The 19,629-nt window shown below is 36.3% G+C and overlaps 2 protein-coding genes across 2 annotated transcripts; both read right to left on the bottom strand.

Moving 5' to 3' along the window:
• Positions 1 to 1,355: 1,355 nt before the first annotated feature.
• Positions 1,356 to 12,828, bottom strand: LOC141601777 (uncharacterized). The gene is made up of 5 exons (XM_074422079.1): positions 12,333 to 12,828; positions 8,376 to 12,114; positions 4,029 to 4,311; positions 1,710 to 2,040; positions 1,356 to 1,630 (listed from the first exon to the last, which is right to left on the bottom strand). The coding sequence occupies exons 2-5, from the start codon at positions 8,459 to 8,461 to the stop codon at positions 1,356 to 1,358; spliced, it is 975 nt and encodes a 324-aa protein (XP_074278180.1). The 5' UTR covers positions 8,462 to 12,114; positions 12,333 to 12,828.
• LOC141598345 (uncharacterized) lies at positions 4,399 to 7,978 on the bottom strand. Its single transcript, XM_074418126.1, has 2 exons — positions 5,436 to 7,978; positions 4,399 to 5,338 (listed from the first exon to the last, which is right to left on the bottom strand). The coding sequence occupies exons 1-2, from the start codon at positions 6,215 to 6,217 to the stop codon at positions 4,537 to 4,539; spliced, it is 1,584 nt and encodes a 527-aa protein (XP_074274227.1). The 5' UTR covers positions 6,218 to 7,978; the 3' UTR covers positions 4,399 to 4,536.
• Positions 12,829 to 19,629: the final 6,801 nt, after the last annotated feature.

Here is a 19,629-nt window from a genome sequence, read left to right as displayed (position 1 = left end):
TTTAAATATCATTTAAATTAATAAAATACTTCATCGACGACGCCCATTCTACATCGTAAAACGAGCTCCAAATAATGACAATGACAACTAAAGAATACATGTGTCCTATCATCATCGGGTGTTTGTCGGGTTCTCTATAAATTCCAATATCGACGGATACGGGTATCTACAGTCATAAAATTAATAAAGGTCTTATGCATGCAAACATTAATAAAAGAGATGGAAAAATCTATATCTCACCATGTGATTTTCGGATTTATGGGCACAAGTGAGTTCACCTACTCACTTGTTCTTGAGCTCTCCGAATGGAAGAACAAGGACTCAAAGGTAGAATCCCTCCCAAAAGCATATACCCAAGGAATACATCTTAATAAACCAATACTATTTAGATCTAGTAATAATATTAGTTTCACCATAAAAATGACACAAAATAAATTGTATTTTGGCTCTTGAAAATTTCGGTCAAGAGGTGATGTTTTTGTGAGATTTTATTTCTCTAGAATTATCATAAATTGTAGAGAGTTTTAGAGGATTTTCTTACACTAGAAAAAGATGGGAAGAATGAATAATTAAAATTTAAAGAGAAGAGCTCTCCTCTCTTTCTTGTGGGAGGCCGAAAAAGAGAGCATTGGGTTGTATGCCCAATGCCTTTTGTTTTTGCTCTTCTCAAAAGCTTAGGCTTGCAAGGCTAGTACTTAGATATCATGATTGTGTTTTCCACTCAAGATAAAAACACAATATATATCTTACACTACCTCCTCATTTTCGGTTTTTAAGCATAAAATGGAGAACCCATTTTATTTTGTAATTTGTCAAATTTGTCACATGTAACATGTTACATGACATGTCACAATGTAATGTATTTTTAACATATTAAAAATCAACATACTCATAAAATATGTCATTTACAAAATCGACTAGTAATTCGTAATTACTTATACAAAAAATGTTTCCAAATTATAAACTACAACATTCTGTATTTATAATAATTTATTCATTCCGTTTCAATTGTTTCTTTAAACAATAATTTCATCTAAGTAATAAAATAATTCGATTACTTAGACCGTATCTCATTTAATCATATTTACAATAAGATACGTAAATTATACTCACAAAATCATCCGTCAATTTTAAGTAATTTAATTAACTCGTATCGGTATACGATCAATTAAATAATCAATTAAGAGTATTTCCCTATAGGTATGACCTAAGGGGATCAACTGATCACCACCGTCGCACGACAGTAATGTCAAACTCTAGTCAGCCAATCATTACCGATATGTGTGGACCAGTTGACTGTAAAATATTACATCCCACATGTATTCTTAAAATGAGATTTAATAATGATATTTAAATCATGTGATTGCACTATTGTTGAGGACACATTTACCAACAATATATATATTATTTAAACAAAACGTACAAGAAACAAATATTAATTTACCAGCTAATTCAAGATCTCGACTATCCAAGTTTATTTCCTCACTCTCATCTTCAGGATCTTCCTCTTCATCGCTATGTGACGTATCAGAGTTATCTCCTTCACTACTACTATCAGTTAATGCATCTCCTCCAAAACATTCTGCTATAAGTTGATCTCGTTCCAATTGAGATGAATTTTCATAGTGAACTGCATGTTTTGTTTTGAAATAGTTGAGTGAAAAAAATAAATAGCTTAACTTAGGATAATTAAATCTTTAAATGATTACCTCCCATGTTATTATCTCCCTCAGTAGGAGTGAAATGTGATGGTTGATGAAAATCAGTACTTCTTTCTTCGTCTCTTTGCAACTGATTTCTCTTCAAGATCAACTCAGCCATAGTCATCTCTCTAACATCATTTTTCGGGTTAAGGTTTACATTAGATGCATCGTCGTGCCTTTGACGTGCCTGATCTTTGTCAAAGGGTTGCTGGAGCTCAAACCCTTGTTGGTGTTTGTTAGCTTGACCTTGATTTCTCAATCTGCTATAATTGGAGTATCTCGTCACTGATCCAGGAGGTATATATTGTGCACGTTGTCGACTACCAGACTTAGAAACCTGCATATTCAAAAATAGATGGACATAAACATCCTATCTATATAAAAGTATAAAACAAAAACCACCATGTACAATTCTATACACGTGGCTTCAGTTGTACCTACAAACAAGTAAAATGTAAAATAAGAGAATAATACAAGTGCAGCAAGATGAAAAGTCACATGACACATGACAAATTTTAAGACCGGACGTCAACATCATGTTTTCAAGCCTAGGTTCCGTTCCTTGTAATGAAAACAAAGCTTGCCAGAAGGAACTAAAAAAGATAGATCCTCTATCACTCACAATACTCCTTGACCAACCATGTAGCTTAAAATGTGATCCAAATATAAATGAATCATGACTATAGCTGAATAAGGATGCTCTAATGGCAAAAAATAAGCTATTTTACTCTATCTATCTACTATCACCAAGATAACTTTTTTGCCCTGTAACTTTGGCAAACCAGTTATGAAATCCATCAAAATATCAATCAAAACCTCTTCAATAGAGATTGAAGCAAACGAGGAGAAGCCGCATTCTAGCCTTGTTTGTCTGACAAATTGCACACTTTCGAATGAATTTGCTAATGTCTTTATTTGCCCCTTTCTAATAGAACAATGCTTTCACTCTCTTGACTGATGCATCTGTTCTTGAATGACCCCCTTGATAAGAATCATGCAGCCATCTCAGAATTTGTAATTTCAGTGCTTCATCATGGCCCACAACTATCTTTCCTTTCTTCCTGATCAGACCTCCAACAAAACATATAGTGGATGCGGATTTTGCTAGACAACTTTTGTAAGACCATATTGATGTGAGGATTCAGAAGATAACTAGCTTGTATAAGATTCTTCAAATAAGACTGAACAACTAAAATTGCCAAGCATAAAAGCTCATAGACTTGTACCCTTGATAGTGCATCAGCTGCAAGGTTTGTAACCCTGCTCCATTGCCGCTGATCCGAGACCAGGTGTATCAGTGAACCTGATCTTGACTCCGTCCACATTTCCGCAGACCTTGTTTACAAAAGTAGTTTCAGAATCAAATGCATTAATTTTGACCTTCTCTTCACCAAATAGCAGGCTCATCATTCATAATATTATCTAGCTCAACCTTCTCATTCTCTCTACCAGAAAACTGTAATTCATCTCTATAGACCGGGGCGCTTCAGCAACATTGGTTTGAGCCTCATCCAGCTCATCATCTGGCCTCTTAACAACCTGCATAGACAAAAAAGGGTCAGAAAGCTCAACATAGTCAGTGACAAGAAATGTAGCAAAATTAATAAGTAATAGTCAGGAAGACTAACCTCAGATGAAATTGGGTCTGCCAATGGTGAGAACTCGTTAGCCAATGACACATTTTCAACAACAGGGGCTACTACAAATTTTGCTTCATCAGTTCTAATGGCTGTTGGATCCTCTGAAGCATATTTTTCAGCAACAGAATCCTCGACCTCAGGGGCGACATCTTCAACAACTGAGTTTCCGACTACTGCACCTGATCCTTTCACTTCCCCAACGACAAAGAACACTTGACACTGACCTAGCAGCTTCAAAGAAAGCATCAACATTAATGGAGTCCACAACAGCATCCCCCTCATCAGTGTACTTCACACCAACAGCTTCAGGAAGTACAAAATCCACTGGAGCAGATTCTACTGCAACAGCACCTTCCCTCGCTCCAAATCTTTCCTTTCCTCTAAAGCACCAACAGCAGAACCCATAACCGAATCATCCTCATTAGTCGATGGAACCACAGTATCATCAACAACCCTTTGAACACCATACAACTCCTCAATCCCACTGTTTCTAAATATAAATATAAATGTGGTTGCATTTGGCAGCTCGGGTTTTTCGGCCCCAATATAAGGAATAATGTTGGAATTCAGTTTCACAATGATGCATGGAATATGTTGCACAACTATTTCGCATCCTCATCAACACTAACTACTTACAGAGTCATATAAATCAAGACAAACTCGACAATACTGACATATCAATTACCTTTTTGGGAACTTCCGCAAGTACACGATCATCCTCTGCCTCATTTTTGGTAGAAAAATAATCCAGATCATCTTTGTCGGAATGACATGTTCTTCCTGATCTATTATGTTTTCGTCTTTTACTTTCGCTACTTTCCACCAGGCTTGTCGACGACTGTACCAGATTCCGTAACCCAAGCTGTTCCAACCTTACCTGATTTTGAGCAATTCTTGCAATTCGAACACTCTCATATTCATTCAAGCGTAATTGTTGATCGACTTTTCCCATTTTCAGGCTTGATATACTTCAATTGCATTCAAGTTTCCACAAAAAAAAAGCATCAGACAAACAATAAAATTTATTATTCAGGCTTGATATACTTCAATTGCATTCAAGTTTCCACAAAAAAAAGCATCAGACAAACAATCTAATTTATTATAAATGAAACTGCAAAATGTCACATAAATTAGCACACAATAATCAAATACGACACACTACAAATGTATAAATACTAGATTGACACTACTCATCATTCCTCATCGTTACGTTCTTCCTCAGCTTGCATCCAGTCCCATAAGGTGTCATCATTGTCGTCACTGTCAGCATTTAAATCAAACAAATTATTAATGTTACCCAAGACAGTATTATCATCAACAACTGTAGGATCTATATCTTCTCTTGACAATCTGATATTCTCTTGAGGTTCCACATGCCCATCACGCATTATAAGGTCATTATTAGGTTCTTCATTTTCAATGTTATAATCAAATATGTCTCTTGGAACCTTAGTCATGACATACTGCAACCCATCTACAACTGGATGTGCCACATAAAATACTTGATGCACTTGGGATGGAATTACAAACGGATCATCCACTGAACAATATTTGTTCACATTAACACAAGTCATCCCATATTCGTCTTTCTCCACTTGATACCACTCACAACGAAACAAAACAACAGTAAACTTAGACCAATACTTGAGCTCAATTATGTCTAGAATTGCACCATAATACGTAACATCCCCATCAACAGGATTTTTGTCTTTAGAGCTAGCAAAACTTGAAGTTAAAGCAGAGAGAGTTACTCCACTATTTTGTGTTTTGCATCTGGCATCGCGTGATTTCGTATAAAAGTCATAACCATTCGCATAATATCCCTTGAACCTTTTAGCTGTAGGAGCAGGTCCTTTAGCAAGCCAAAACATTTGGTCAGAAATACCGGTTTGGGTCGCCTTTTCTTTCAACCAGTTTGGGAAATCATGACTATGATGCCGTGCACGTTTCCATTTACTTTTCCTTCGTTGACAGTTCACAACCGCTTCATGTTCTCTACATAAATCACAGATTAAAAATTAAAAGCATACATATATTAATTAATGCCTATGAGATAATGTTGGTAATCAAATTATATGTTAAATTTACTTACTTTATGTATTGTTCAACCTCTTGACTATCTGAGTTGAATAATGCGTAACGATGCGCCTGTGCAGCTACTTTGGCGTCCAGAGTAAACACCCGTCCATTTCTTTGTTTTTTTCCTCCCAAAGGATGACCACAACTTGTAAAAATTGTACTTTCAAGTACTTGTGTTTCATTAGCTGACATGTCAACTGTGCTTCTGTTATCTCTTGTCTTGCCCCCGTCCACGTACCGAGAGCAAAAATTCATGCATTCCTCAATCAAATAACCTTCTGCAATAGATCCTTCTGGACGACCTCTATTTCGCACATATGATTTCAATTTGCATAAATATGTTTCAATGAAATACATCCCTCTCCCTTGCACATGACCCCCAAGCCTAATTTCCTCTACTAGGTGAATGGGCAGATGTACCATGATGTCGAAGAAGCTTGGGAGAAATATTTTTTCTAAGTCACATAATATTTGGATAATTTCAGATTCTAAGAAATCAAGTTCTTGTTGATTTAGGACTTTACTGTACAGTTTCCGGAAAAAATTTCCTAATCTAATCAAAGGAACAGCCACATGCTTGGGAAGGCACCTTCTCACAGCAACTTGAAGTAAGTAATGTAAAATGATGTGAACATCATGACTTTTATATCCTGAAACTTTCCTTTGCGCTAAATTCACACATCGCGAAATATTAGAGCCGAAGCCATAAGGAAGTTTTGCTCCTTTCAAAGCACGACAGAAGATATCCTTTTCTTTTGTAGACATGGAATAACATGCCTTTGGGAAAAAAGACATGTCTCTGGTCTTCTGACAATTGAGGCTGTAGATCCTCTTTAATACCCATATCTAATAGGTCAAAACGAGCATTTGGGTGATCCTTACTCTTACCAGAGATATCCAATAAAGTTCCCAGTACATTGTCAAAAAGATTTTTTTCAATGTGCATTACGTCTAGGTTATGTCGACATTTATTGTGTTTCCAGTAAGGCAATTCAAAAAATATAGACTTCTTCTTCCATGGGCAATCACTTTTGTTCTTTTGCTTTTCTTTCTTCCCAAAAGAATTCACAAAATCGGACAACTCTTCTAATACATGAAATCCTGTCAGGGGTCTGGGAGGGGGTGTTTCTTCAAATTTACCATTAAAAAACTTCTTATCATGGCGCAAAGGATCATTATCATCTAAAAATCTGCGACTACCCATATAACACATTTTTTTGCTATGCTTCAGATATAAGGAGTCAGTTTCATGGTTACAACTTGGACATGCAAACTTCCCTTTTGTTTTCCATCCCGATAACATTGAATTACCCGGAAAATCACTAATTGTCCATGTCAAAGTAGCATGTAACTTAAATGTTTCATTCCTAAATTTATCATATGTCTCGAGCCCTACATTCCATAAATCTTTCAATTCCTCAATTAAAGGCTGTAAGTATACGTCAATGTTATTCCCTGGACCCTCGGGACCGGGAATGAGCAGTGATAGCATAAAATATTCCGGTTTCATGAACATCCAAGGTGGCAAATTGTAATTGACCAACACAACGGGCCATGTACTATGACATACACTCATAGTTCGAAATGGATTGACCCCATCAGAAGCCAAACCTAACCTTACATTTCTAGGTTCATTAGCAAATAAAGGGTATAGCGAATCAAATTCCTTCCAAGCTGACCCGTCAGCAGGGTGTCTTAGATACCCATCTTTAGGACGTTTATCAGCATGCCATGTCATAGCTTCTGCAGTTTCTGAATTCATATATACTCTTTGCAACCTAGGTTCTAGTGGAAAATGCCATAATACCTTTGCAGGTATTTTACGATTATTCTTAGTGTTTGAAGTCTTATTAGATGAATTCGCTTCGCATTTTTTCCACTTAGAGGCATGACATTTAAAACACTCTTCAGCATTTTCAAACTCTTTCCAAAATAGCATACAATCGTTAGGACACGCACATATTTTTTTATAATCAAGACCCAAATCCCTCACAATATTCTTAGCTTCATTGAAGTTGACCGGAATTTTTGCCTCCGGAACCATGTCTCTTAGCAATTGGAGGAGATCATTGAATGCCACATTACTAATTCCATGAACTGTCTTGTACAAAAATAGTCGAATGATAAAAGACAGTTTTGAAAAATTCTTACAGCCCGGGAATAATTCTTGTTGACCCTCTTCTACCAACTTATAAAATGTTTTAGCTTCATCATTCGGACCATTTTGTACGTTAGTGGGGCCTTCAAAACAACTTCTAAATCTGTCGTCTAACAATGTGTTGGTATTGTCATTGAAATTTGGTTCTTCATCAAGGGTTTCAACTATGGATTCAGTTGATAAAGGAGACTCTCCATGAAAGGTCCAAACATAATAATTCTCAACAAAACCGAATGCTTTTAAATGATCATACACCTCATGTCTTCGTAACCAATATCGGTTAATACACCTCTTACATGGACATCTTATTTGACTCCCATGAACACCCTTAGAAAATGACACATTAAGGAACTCAATAACTCCATTTTCAAACTCAGGCAAACGTCTAGCTATATACATCCAACTTCTATCATTCCTCATCCTCCGAATTCGGATTAAATAAGCACAAATCATATACATGTAAAAACAAAGAATCGCTTGGAGAATGATAGGAATGATGAGAATTTTAGGCATTAATTTGTTTAAGCATGTAAAAATAATACATTTAGTATTTTAAATTTAAATAATAATTGTCTATGATTGCAAACAAGAAAAGTGGTTCATATATAATTCCAAACAAGAAAAGTTGTTCATATATAAGTCCACACAATGAGGCTTAACCAAAATGGGGACTCCCAAGGATTTAATAACACAAACACACAAAAAATAAGCAATGAGTCGAGTTTGTACTGTGTAAGTTACTATTTATACTCCTGGCAAAAAAAAAGAAAGAAAAAAAAATGCCAAAGTAGATACCTGAGAGCAATCAGATAGTACTTCTCGTTGCTTTCTTTGTAGTGCTTAGCCTGATCAATTGAAACACGCAAAGCATAAGAATACATCTAAAGACTACACATCCTCCATAATGACGATCTTTCTTTTACTCTTACACTGATCAATGCTCACATTCAAATTAAATTTCATATCAGAAGAGGATAAATGAGAAAGTAAATTAAACCGCCATAATTAACCGTCTAAATTCTCTAAAACAAATACAATTACATAGATTTCATAGGCAGTGAAAACAACAACAAAAATCCTCCAAGATAACAGTCTACAAAAATAAATAATCATAAACCATACTTCAACCAAAAAATCATAAAATGCTATCATCTACTTGCTGACTGGCTGCAGGTGTCTTTTGATGTTCTGAGTAGATGTGAAAATATTCTGAAGTTCAGAAGCTCTATGTTTATCAGACAAGTATGTATGGCTGCAGTAGTGGGAGTTTCTTACGGTATTTGGAGATGTAGAAACTTGTGCAGGTTGGAAGGATAGGTAACACATCCAGTCAAGCTGGTTGCAGAGGTTCAGCAGGACTGCAAGAGGCGAGTGTCTGGCATTTTTTCTGGTTGTATGAATAGAGCAGACAAAGAGGATGCCTGGACATAAATGGGAATTTGGGATGGTGAATTGAAAGGAAAGGAAAGGGGATGCCTGGACATAAATGGGAATTTGGGATGGTGAGTGTTGGCGAGGGGTAGTGAAACCGGTTTTGAGGAGAGAATCAGGTTGAACATATCTCTTCCTTTTCACGTTTTGCAAGCATCAAACAAAACCATCTGTTTCCCACTTCGATTTTCGGAAGTTCTAATAATTAACTGAAACCCTAATCACACATGAAAATAACAGAGGCAATATACTAATTTCACTATGAAACTACGGAGCAGGAATTGTAAATTAATTACCCCTTGTTACTATTAATGTTACTTTGACATACGAGGTTATGAAGAACATTTCTTCATGAGCTAAAGACCTGAAACTAGCATAAGTCAATTAAAAAACGTAAGGCCACTGACACTGAGTGTACTGCTGGAGCGCAATTTAAACAGCCTTATTGCTGTAAAATTGTTTTATTCTGCTTTAGTTATTACTCAGCTACTCAATACTTGTATTCCTGATTCGGCCAGTCATAGGTTTGAAACATCGAATTCTGCCACCCATTCTGTTTTTCACTTCTTATTCTGTACATTTGTGGCAATTGAACATTATTCTATAATGCTCACGGTTACATGTCCACGATTTTGTCTTACACTACATTGCCATGAACTCGTGATGTTTGCCTGTTTGGTAATGTGCATAGGTTGCCAATTAAACTTTTTTACTGAACAATACGACGAGTTATATCTCCTTATGTGTATTATGTAGCCATTTCTGGGATTTAGGTATATAGAGGATGATTTATTGGTGTCAGGGACAGGTATTTGAAGCGATAGCCTTTTCTTTTAACAAGTATCTCAATGTTCATCAGGAAAAAGCTAGGGCATAACAGCAATTCAGAAACAATTAAACATACATGACCATCACAACTACACCATCAAAAACACAATTCAGAGACCACAATAGGGAAGAAACGAGGGTCAAAGACTGTGAATTGAAAACACATGATTAAGCCTAAATTCAACTGTACTAAAATTGACAAACCTGTAAGGTTTAATTCCATTCAACTCAACAATTAAACATACATGACCATCACAACAATAATGAGAACAACAAAGCATCCAAAACGAGAGAAATGGATTAGATGCAGGAAACAAAATTCGAAAAAAATTAATTAACAGGAATGAAAAAAGATAATTAGATGCAGGAAACAAAATTCGAAAAAAACAATTCAATAATGAATTTGAACAATGAGAAATGGTAAAAATAATTGAAATTGGATGAGTATCATACCTTTCGACAAAAGCCCAATCAATTATACTGATCGACGTTAAAGATGAATCAAAATTGAGATTGACTTCGCCGTTTACTGGTGAAACGAAGACGTGAAGGAATGAAGTGATGAAGAAGACGTGAAGGATGAATGAAGTGATGAAGAAGACGTTGTGGTGAAGAATGAACGAGTGAAACAGTGAATGAATGAGACGGTGTGAGAACGAACAAAAAAATTTTAGGCGGTGGATGCTGTGAATGAAGATGACGTGTGAATGAATGGTTCCAATTCCCTAAAAAAATTGGCGCAATTTTATTTGGAATGAAAAAATTTTAAGGCCCAAAAAATAAAAATGAAAATTTTTTAAAGGAAATATATACTTATGTGACATAAGTGTTGCTCAAGTGTTGCGACAAAATGCAACACTTGTATAAGAACGTTGCACTTATAGTAATACATTGCAACACTTAATTTAAAGTGATGCCCTATGTAAGTAAAAGCAACATTTTTAAATAAAGTGTTGCTTAATTAACTAAAACTTGCAACACAAACCGCAAGTGTTGTACACGAAATGTTGCATTATGTCTACTTTTGTAGTAGTGTGTGTGAGAGCCACCCTGAATGTGCTCCACACCTCTTCTTTGAATGTTCTTTTTCTGCGGTTGTTTGGTGTACTGTGGCTCAATGGTCGGCTGTTCCTCCTCTGACTAGTATGAATGCTATCTCTATGTGGTATAAAGGTCATAACAGAGGGAGGAGCTTGGTGAAGAGGCAACGTAGATGCCTTCTGTTGTGTTCCATATATCAGAATATGGAATGAACGCAATAGAAGGGTGTTTAAAGGAGTGAAGACGCCACCTACAAGTCTTATTTGGAAGATTCAATACCTTGTTACTCTCCGTTTGAGTCACATAGTGGAGTAGTTTGTTTGTAGTTTGTTTTGTTGTTTTGGCTAAGGTGACCTCTATGGTTCCCTTGTAGAAGTATTTGGATCTTATACTTAATCTTCTTCCATATTTAATGAGAAATGATCCTAATCTTTCTGCAAAAATAATAATAATAATAATAATAATAATAATAATAATAATAATAATAATAATAATAATAATAATAATAATAATAATAATAATAATAATAATAATAATAATAATAATAATAATAGTGATTAATTAGTATGCTAGGATCTTCTCCTCCCTCTTCTAGGTTTCCTTATGACAACAATCAATGGGGCATGTCATCCCAATAACCTATTTATATAGGTTAGAGGTATTCTAGACAGGAAGAGAGACCTAACCATAATAGAACTGTATTTGGGCCCCCCCATCAGGCTGCCCACTGTATAATAAACAGGCCCTACACTTATCAGTACCATCACACTATGTACTCAACCGTACTGACTGAAACAGACCTAGGCCCAATGAATCATATAACTGTAGTGGGCTTTACCGGTCACATTCAACCCGTTTTCATAAATAAGAAAACCGACTAATGGAAGTCCAAATCCAACATGGTCGTGCTAATTATCTTCCGCTCGCTCGTTTTTTTTCCAGTTTATTTCCGAGTTTGGTTGGTAAGGTTATGGCATGTGGTTGCGCTGTCAGTGTGTTGCTTTGATATGTTCTCAAGTCTTTTGCATTGTTGTGCATCAACTTTTGTTACTTTTTCTTATTTTTTTAGTTTACCATTTTCTTATTCTTTGTTAGGGCTTTGGAGTGGCTATCTTCTTGTTTCAGAGCTTCTTTTCCATTGTCCTTTTATTATGTTTGATTCCTGTGTCTTGAAAATCATTGATTTTCTTGCACCTTCCTCATCCGAAAGGGTGTGATAGGCTAGTTTCCTTACCTTATCAAAAAAAAAACCAAGGCAACAAGTAAAAAAGAAATTAAAAATAGGGAAAAATGACTAATAGCAAAATCAAACTTCTTATATACTTCTCTTTTTACCAGCGTCATATCATCAATTATTATTATTATTTTTTTTTTGCTAATAGTAAAAAACAATTTCAACTGTAGATTTTAGGATGTACGACTATAAGACGAAGAATGAACAAATAAACTTACAGAAATTGAAGAGAAAGATGTCGTGGCGTGATAGAATCACTGCCCTAAAGTTGAATTTGTCGCGCTTGATACACACGGCCTCTTAGCAACCAACTTTCCAGGGTTACACGACTTCCGAGTCTAAGGTGTACGACAAAGACTCAGATTGAGAATTACTAACAGAACGTTGCCAAAATCAGCTATGAATGATACGTATTAGGGAAGGAGTAGGTTTAGATGACTAGATGTGGGAATGTGTTGTGTGTTTTGGAATGACAAAATAGGTAGTATTTATAGGTACATAAGGAAGGATTTTAGAGGCGTATTAAATATGTCTTGTAAATTGTTTCTTGGATGACCGCACAATTAGCATGGAGAAGGCAACATTCAGTTTAGAAGACAGAGTAATCCGTATGGGAAAACCGCAATAGTTAGCATAGAAGACTGAACTATCAGACTTGGAAATTGTGCAAAAACCACATAAAATTCCAACACTTCTAACAATCCCAACGATTATACCGATGTGGGATAATAAGAGCCTCTTTTAAAGCAATAATTCCAACAGATATTTGCCAGCAAAACACAAAACTCATGAGCTATTTCTACGCAGATCATGAGCTATTTCTACGCAAATCAAATTAGTACCAAACTCTATCACCATAAGCAAGATATTTGTCAGCAAAACACAAAACTTCTAGTATGAGTAGTATCAAACTTCTAGTATGAGCAGTATCCTTGAGACGTCACAATTTAACTTGAAATAATATTGCTCGTAAGTGTTCCCGAAAAATTGAGAATGAAAGAGGTAATTATTATTTAAATAAACTGTGAGAGGAAATGGAGAGAAAATAAATGGAGAGGATCCATTTCCCGTTATATTAGTTCATTTTAAGTTAGAACAAAGCCTCATTTTTTAATTTACAAATTTTTTGTCACCTTAATTTACAAATTGTTGACTACATATTATTGTTGGTGTACTAATTATAGACCCAATGAGTCTTTCGAAAGATAATCTCTCAATAAGCTTATTGAGAAACATATTATAATATAAATTAAAAATCGTACAAAGTACAAGTCTGAGTCATAATTCATACATAATGATGTGCTAATGTAAAAGGTTACAGTTTATGATAGTGCTTTAGATAATGGTTAAAAAAGCATAAACCACTTAAAAAAGTAAAGTAAATTTTATTGAAAAACAATCAAAAGGTGAGAGTTGGAGAAAACTTAAATTGGAAGAGGAAATGACATAATTAAAATGATTAATTATTGTCATGATGGTTCAAAAAGTAAATTGTGAAATTTTAAAGATTTTTCATTCAATTATTTGTACTTATTTATTTATCATTAATTATGAGCGTAGGTTTTTTTTAAGGAAATTATGAGAGTAAGTTTTATGTATTATTCCTGTTTTGACAAAAAAAAAACTCATAAACTTAAAAACATACGAAGTAGAATTTAGAAATCATACTATTTAATATTTATCCGAAGGTTCACTTTCGCTTCATTTTATTACATGACTTGATATGTAATACCCCTGATTTTCGGCTAAATTAAAAACTAACTTTTACATATAAAACACGCCGAAATACAGAGATATTATAATTAATATACAAAGTCTCTTATTACAAATCCTTTTAAAAATAAAATAATACAAATAGAACCAAAATTTTCTAAAGCTATAAATAAAATCTTGAGTTGAAAATTAAATCCTTTTGATTTGCAGCGGAAGTAACCTGAAATAAAACCAGAAGACAAAAAGGAACTACCCCCATGACGAGTCACCCGAAAGGAGAAAAGACGTCAGCCGGAAAGCTGAGTAACAGATAATACCTCAATATAAGCAGAATAATTTTTGGTCATGGCGTGGAAACACAGACACGTAAAAATAAAAATAAACAGAGAGAATAATAAAAACACTCCCCGATAACTAAACTCAAACTCAAACTTACCCCATAATATAATAGACACTCTCGTCCCAATAATTAATTTAATCTCAACTCATTACTCCATCTCACACAATACTCCGTCTCACTCATTACTCCGTCTCATAATATAATACGCCACAGTAACCAAGTATCGTATTCTCATTATCGAACCTAAGCCAGGGACAAGGGGTGAGTGAACTGGCGGATAAGACCGTGAAACAATACTTCCATCTCAATATCGATTTCAAACTCAAATAACTCAATAACTCAATAACCATGGTCACTCAGACCGTAAACACAAGATGGCACAAAGGCCCAATAACTCAATACCAGTAAGCAATTTCCATCTCAATTTCAATATCGATATTGTCAAATATTCCATTAAAGGAACTGTTCAACACTTACAGTACGAGACTTTAAGCTACTCACCCGCTAGTCATGATCAAAGGAAATGATAATAAAAACACGGTACTAAAACGATAATCCAAGATACAAATCATTCATTCTTGGCCAAAATTCCAATATAACCATAACGGTATGCTTACTGCCATGTACGTTTAAACCATATTGCCATGCCAATTCATTAAACTAAAACTACTTCACCTACTTGACCTTTGAACCGAAGCACAGGAGAAATCGAAACCATTATAATATTTAACGAAACGATCATACTATTAACCTATTCTAAATCACGTAAATAGTGGGTACCTTCATAAAACCATTCTGGCCCCAACATCTTCCCTAACTCAATGCACCTTGAATAATTAACACATACCTTAACCCATCTCACAATTAATTAACTTAACAAACAATAAAAAGTATAATAACTAGTATTATAAATAACTTGAGTAACAATAATCATGGTTCACAATCAAGAATTAATTTAAGTAAGTATAACACGTGTTGTACGGAAGCGATACGGAGTAGATGCAAAAATAAAAGACACAAAGATTTAACGTGGTTCACTATCAATGCGATAGCTACATCCACTTGGGCGAGGGAAAATATTTCACTATGTCGGGAGAATTACAGATTACAAAAGATGAGCACAGAGTTTTTCTAGATCCGCCTCTTAAAATTCTCAATGTGTTTGCCTCACAAATCTCTCCTTAAAAGAATAACTAGGTTAGGATAGTGTTTATATATTAAACTACCCTAACAAAGATTATTCTAATAAAGAAATATTATAATTAATTACACAAATAATATTCCTAACTAAACTAGGAAACCAAATAAGTGGCGTCAACTTCCAAAAACAAAAGTCAACGCTTGAAACAAGTCAACTGTAGAAATAAGTCAACTCTAGAATTCCAACGTACATCAATAATTTGCTTTTCGTCAGAAACTCCCGCGACCCACAAGACACTCGCCCTTCTTTTCTTCCTTAGCTAATTTTATCTCACCGTAATCAAACCTTGACATACTCCGTAAGTGACATACGAGTCACATACTAACAATTCTCCACCTTGACTCGGACAGTCGCATTTAGCAAACGACTTCCAAACCACTCGACCATTATACAGGCCACTCGCAAGTAGACAAGTATCTGCCATGTTCCAGCAAATGAGCGCTCACACTAGAACATAATAGACTTCAACTTGAGTCTATAAGACTATAACCATCCAATGTACCCTGGACTGAGTCTGCCATCCAATTAGCCCTGGACAAAGGCCTGTGTCCATTTAGCCCTGGACCGGGCCGCTCAAGGCTCCACCTCGAGCTCAGCACCCCGAAGGGTCTAGACATAACTGTCTATATTCAACAAGTCCAAGCAATGTTTGAACATGCTGAATGGAACCGGCTTAGTGAAGCAATCTGCAGGATTATCAGCTGTTCCCACTTTGTTCACTTTAATTCTCTTCTCGTTCCTCAGAAAATGATATCTGACATCTATGTGCTTGGTTCTATCATGATGCACCTGATCCTTCGCCAAACAAATAGCACTTAAGCTATCACAATACAACGAACGATCTCTTGATGTAGACCAAGCTTACTTACAAGACCCTTTAACCATATAGCCTCCTTAACAGCTGTTGTTAAAGCCATATACTCCGCCTCCGTAGTTGACAAAGTCACATAAGATTGTAAAGTTGACTTCCAACTAACAACAAAACCACCAAGTGTAAAAACATACCCGGTTACGGACCTCCTACTATCTACATCTGCAGCATAATCGGAATCAGAATATCCAATAACTAAACACTCATCATCATTCCCATAAACGAGACCAACATCCGCCGTTCCTCTCATGTAGCGGAAAATTTTCTTTACCGCTAACCAGTGTTCTTTGCCAGGTTGAGCCATAAACCTACTAACAACACTAACAGCATGTGCAATATCAGGCCTAGTGCAAACCATGACATACATTAAACTACCAACTGCACTAGCATAGGGAACCATTGACATATAAGACTTCTCAGCTTCAGTTTGAGGTGCATAAGATATAGTTAACTTACCGACAGCATAAGGAGTATTTAAAGGTTTAGCATTACCCATACCAAAACGGCCAGGTATCTTCTCAATGTAGCTTTTCTAAGATAAGAAAAGCTTCCTTTTAGAACGATCCCTGTAAATCCCCATCCCTAATATCTTCTTTGCGGACCCAAGATCCTTCATATCGAACTCTGAACTGAGTAGCTTCTTCAAATTATCAACATCTGACCTTTTCTTAGCAGCAACAAGCATGTCATCAACATATAAGAGTAAATAAATCAAAGACCCATCTTCTAGCTTGGTATGATAAACACAACAATCATATGGGTTTCTCTCATACCCATGCTCTACCATAAAAGTGTCAAATTTCTTGTACCATTGCCTTGGAGATTGCTTAAGCCCATACAAGGACTTCTTCAGATGACAGGCAAAATGCTCTTTCCCTGGAATTTCGAAGCCCTCTGGCTGCTTCATTAGAATATCTTCCTCCAACTCACCGTGCAGAAAGGCGGTCTTGACATCAAGTTTCTCAAGCTCATAATCATAATGTGCCACTATAGCTAGTAACACATGAATAGAAGTGTGTCTCACAACGGGAGAAAAAATCTCCACATAATCAACTCCCTCTATCTGACTAAACCCCTTAGCAACAAGTCTAGCCTCGTATCTAACCGTCTCAGCCTCTGAAGTTCCTTCCTTCCTCTTGAACACCCATTTACACCCTATCAATTTTCTCCCTTCTGGTGGTGGCACAAGTTCCCAAGTATTATTCTTGTGAAGAGACTCCATCTCTTCACCCATAGCAGCAAGCCAGTGCACCGACTCAGTACTAACAATTGCTTCTTTATAAGATGATGGTTCTTCAGACTCTATTTCATCAGCTACCTGTAATGCATAACCAACCATCTCCTCAACATATCAATTATTGCCACGAACTTTGCGGCCCTCAAGCTCCTCAATAAACCTACTAGTCTTCTTGCTTACACGTTTAGGCAAGTCAATAGGATCAGTTGGTTGATTAGAAGATTCACCCTGCTGACTTTCCTCATTAACTGGAGTAGGAATAGTCACAGGACTAGAAATAACTGGTTCGGCATCCTCCTCGATCACAACCCGTGGTAACATAGATAAAGTGGTAGGAGCCACCTTAAACTCCACCTCTTCCTCGACACTATTATCTTTTTCAACACCCTTGGATACCCCTTTAGAAATAAACATGGAATTTTCATCAAAGGTAACATCCCTGCTAATAATAACACGACCCTCTGACGGAGACCAAATCTTTAACCCCTTAACTCCATCTCCATATCCTAGAAAGCACCCCTTCCTTGCCCTTGGATCTAACTTACTATCTTTTACATGATAATAAGCTACACATCCAAAAACTCTAAGTGTAGAATAATCCAGTACATTACCGCTCCATAACTCATAAGGAATCTTGTAGTTTATTCCCATATGAGGACCACGATTGATCAAGTAACAAGCTGTAAGAACAGCTTCACTCCAGTACCTTATAGCAAGACCTGCATTAGAGAGCATGCATCGAACTCTCTCTAACAATATCTGGTTCATTCGTTCTGCTACACCGTTCTGCTGTGGTGTACCCCTGATGGTATGATGCCTTCCTATACCTTCATTCTTACAGAACTCCTTGAATTCTCCTAAACAAAATTCCAAACCATTGTCCGTTCGTAGCTTCTTGATCTTCTTACCTTTCTGATTTTCCACCAAAGTCATCCATTGCACAAAGACTTTGAAAGCCTCACTCTTCTGCTTAAGCAACCTAAGCCATGTGTACCTGGAATAGTCATCAATAAATGTAACAAAATAATAATAACCTCTCATACCTTCAACTCGAGCAGCCCCCAAAGAATCGAATGGATATAATCAAGGACTTCTTTTGTTGTATGAACACCCTTGCTAAATTTAGATCTGTGTTTCTTACCAAACACACAATGTTCACAAAACTCAAGGTTCCACACCTTGACACCGTTAAGAAGATCCCTCTTAGACAACAGCTGCATCCCTCTCTCACCCATATGACCAAGCCTCTTATGCCAAAGGTTAGTCATCTCTCCGTGATCTATGGATGCACAAACCGCAGAACTAGTCAGTGTTTCACCTTGAAATACATACAAGGTATTTTGTTTGACACCTTTCAGAATCAAACGAGAACCCTTTGTGACAGACAAAATCTTCCCTTTACCCTGGAACTCATATCCTAAATCCCTTAATGAACCAAGTGACATAAGATTTTTCCCCAAAGCTGGAACATGCCTCACATTAGTCAAAGTACACTTTTTACCCTCAGCAGTCTTCACCTTGATCGACCCAATACCCACTACCTCACAAGTAGCATTGTTGCCAACAACAACGTGACCCCCATTAAAGGACTCATAAGTACTAAACCAATGCTTGTGTGGACACATATGATAAGAACACCCAGAATCTAGAATCCAACGATCTATAGGACGAACAAAATCAACCGCAAGAGCATAGTCCGCAACAGAATCGTACTCCACATTCTTACTTTGAACTACAGCCGCATTAGACTAAGCTTTCAACTTAGGACAACTAGGTCTTTTATGCCCGGGTTCTTTACATAGGTAACAGATAACAGAACTACTAGCAATATTGGTGTCCGGACCCTTAGCCTTAGCCTTTTTCTTCCGACCTCCACTCTTTTTAGTGTTATTAACAACTAAACCTCCCCCTGATCCATCTCCTAAGTCAACAGTTGCTTTTTGTCGCAACTCCCTAGTGCAAAGTGCTGACTTCACTTCCTCTAGGGTCAATGTCTCTTTACCAAGAACAAAAGAATCTACAAAATTCTCATACGACGCAGGTAAAGAAACCAGCAGAATTAAAGCAGCATCTTCATCCTCAATCTTAACATCTATATTACGCAGATCTAGTAATATAGTATTATATTTGTCTAAATGATCACAAAGTGACAT

This window comes from Silene latifolia, chromosome 9, assembly GCF_048544455.1.
Source record: "Silene latifolia isolate original U9 population chromosome 9, ASM4854445v1, whole genome shotgun sequence".
Classification (NCBI taxonomy): domain Eukaryota; kingdom Viridiplantae; phylum Streptophyta; class Magnoliopsida; order Caryophyllales; family Caryophyllaceae; genus Silene; species Silene latifolia.
Note: the sequence above shows the minus strand (reverse complement) of the source record. Positions and strands in the feature narration are given on the sequence as shown.

Coding starts and splice junctions, on each gene's coding strand:
- LOC141598345 (XM_074418126.1), bottom strand. CDS start 6,217: ATGTCTTTTTTCCCAAAGGCATGTTATTCCATGTCTACAAAAGAAAAG. Junction 5,339..5,435: donor GAGGTTGAACAATACATAAA/GTAAGTAAATTT, acceptor TGATTTATGTAG/AGAACATGAAGCGGTTGTGA.
- LOC141601777 (XM_074422079.1), bottom strand. CDS start 8,461: ATGTATTCTTATGCTTTGCGTGTTTCAATTGATCAGGCTAAGCACTAC. Junction 4,312..8,375: donor TACTATCTGATTGCTCTCAG/GTATCTACTTTG, acceptor ATGCAATTGAAG/TATATCAAGCCTGAAAATGG. Junction 1,631..1,709: donor GGGAGATAATAACATGGGAG/GTAATCATTTAA, acceptor CAAAACATGCAG/TTCACTATGAAAATTCATCT.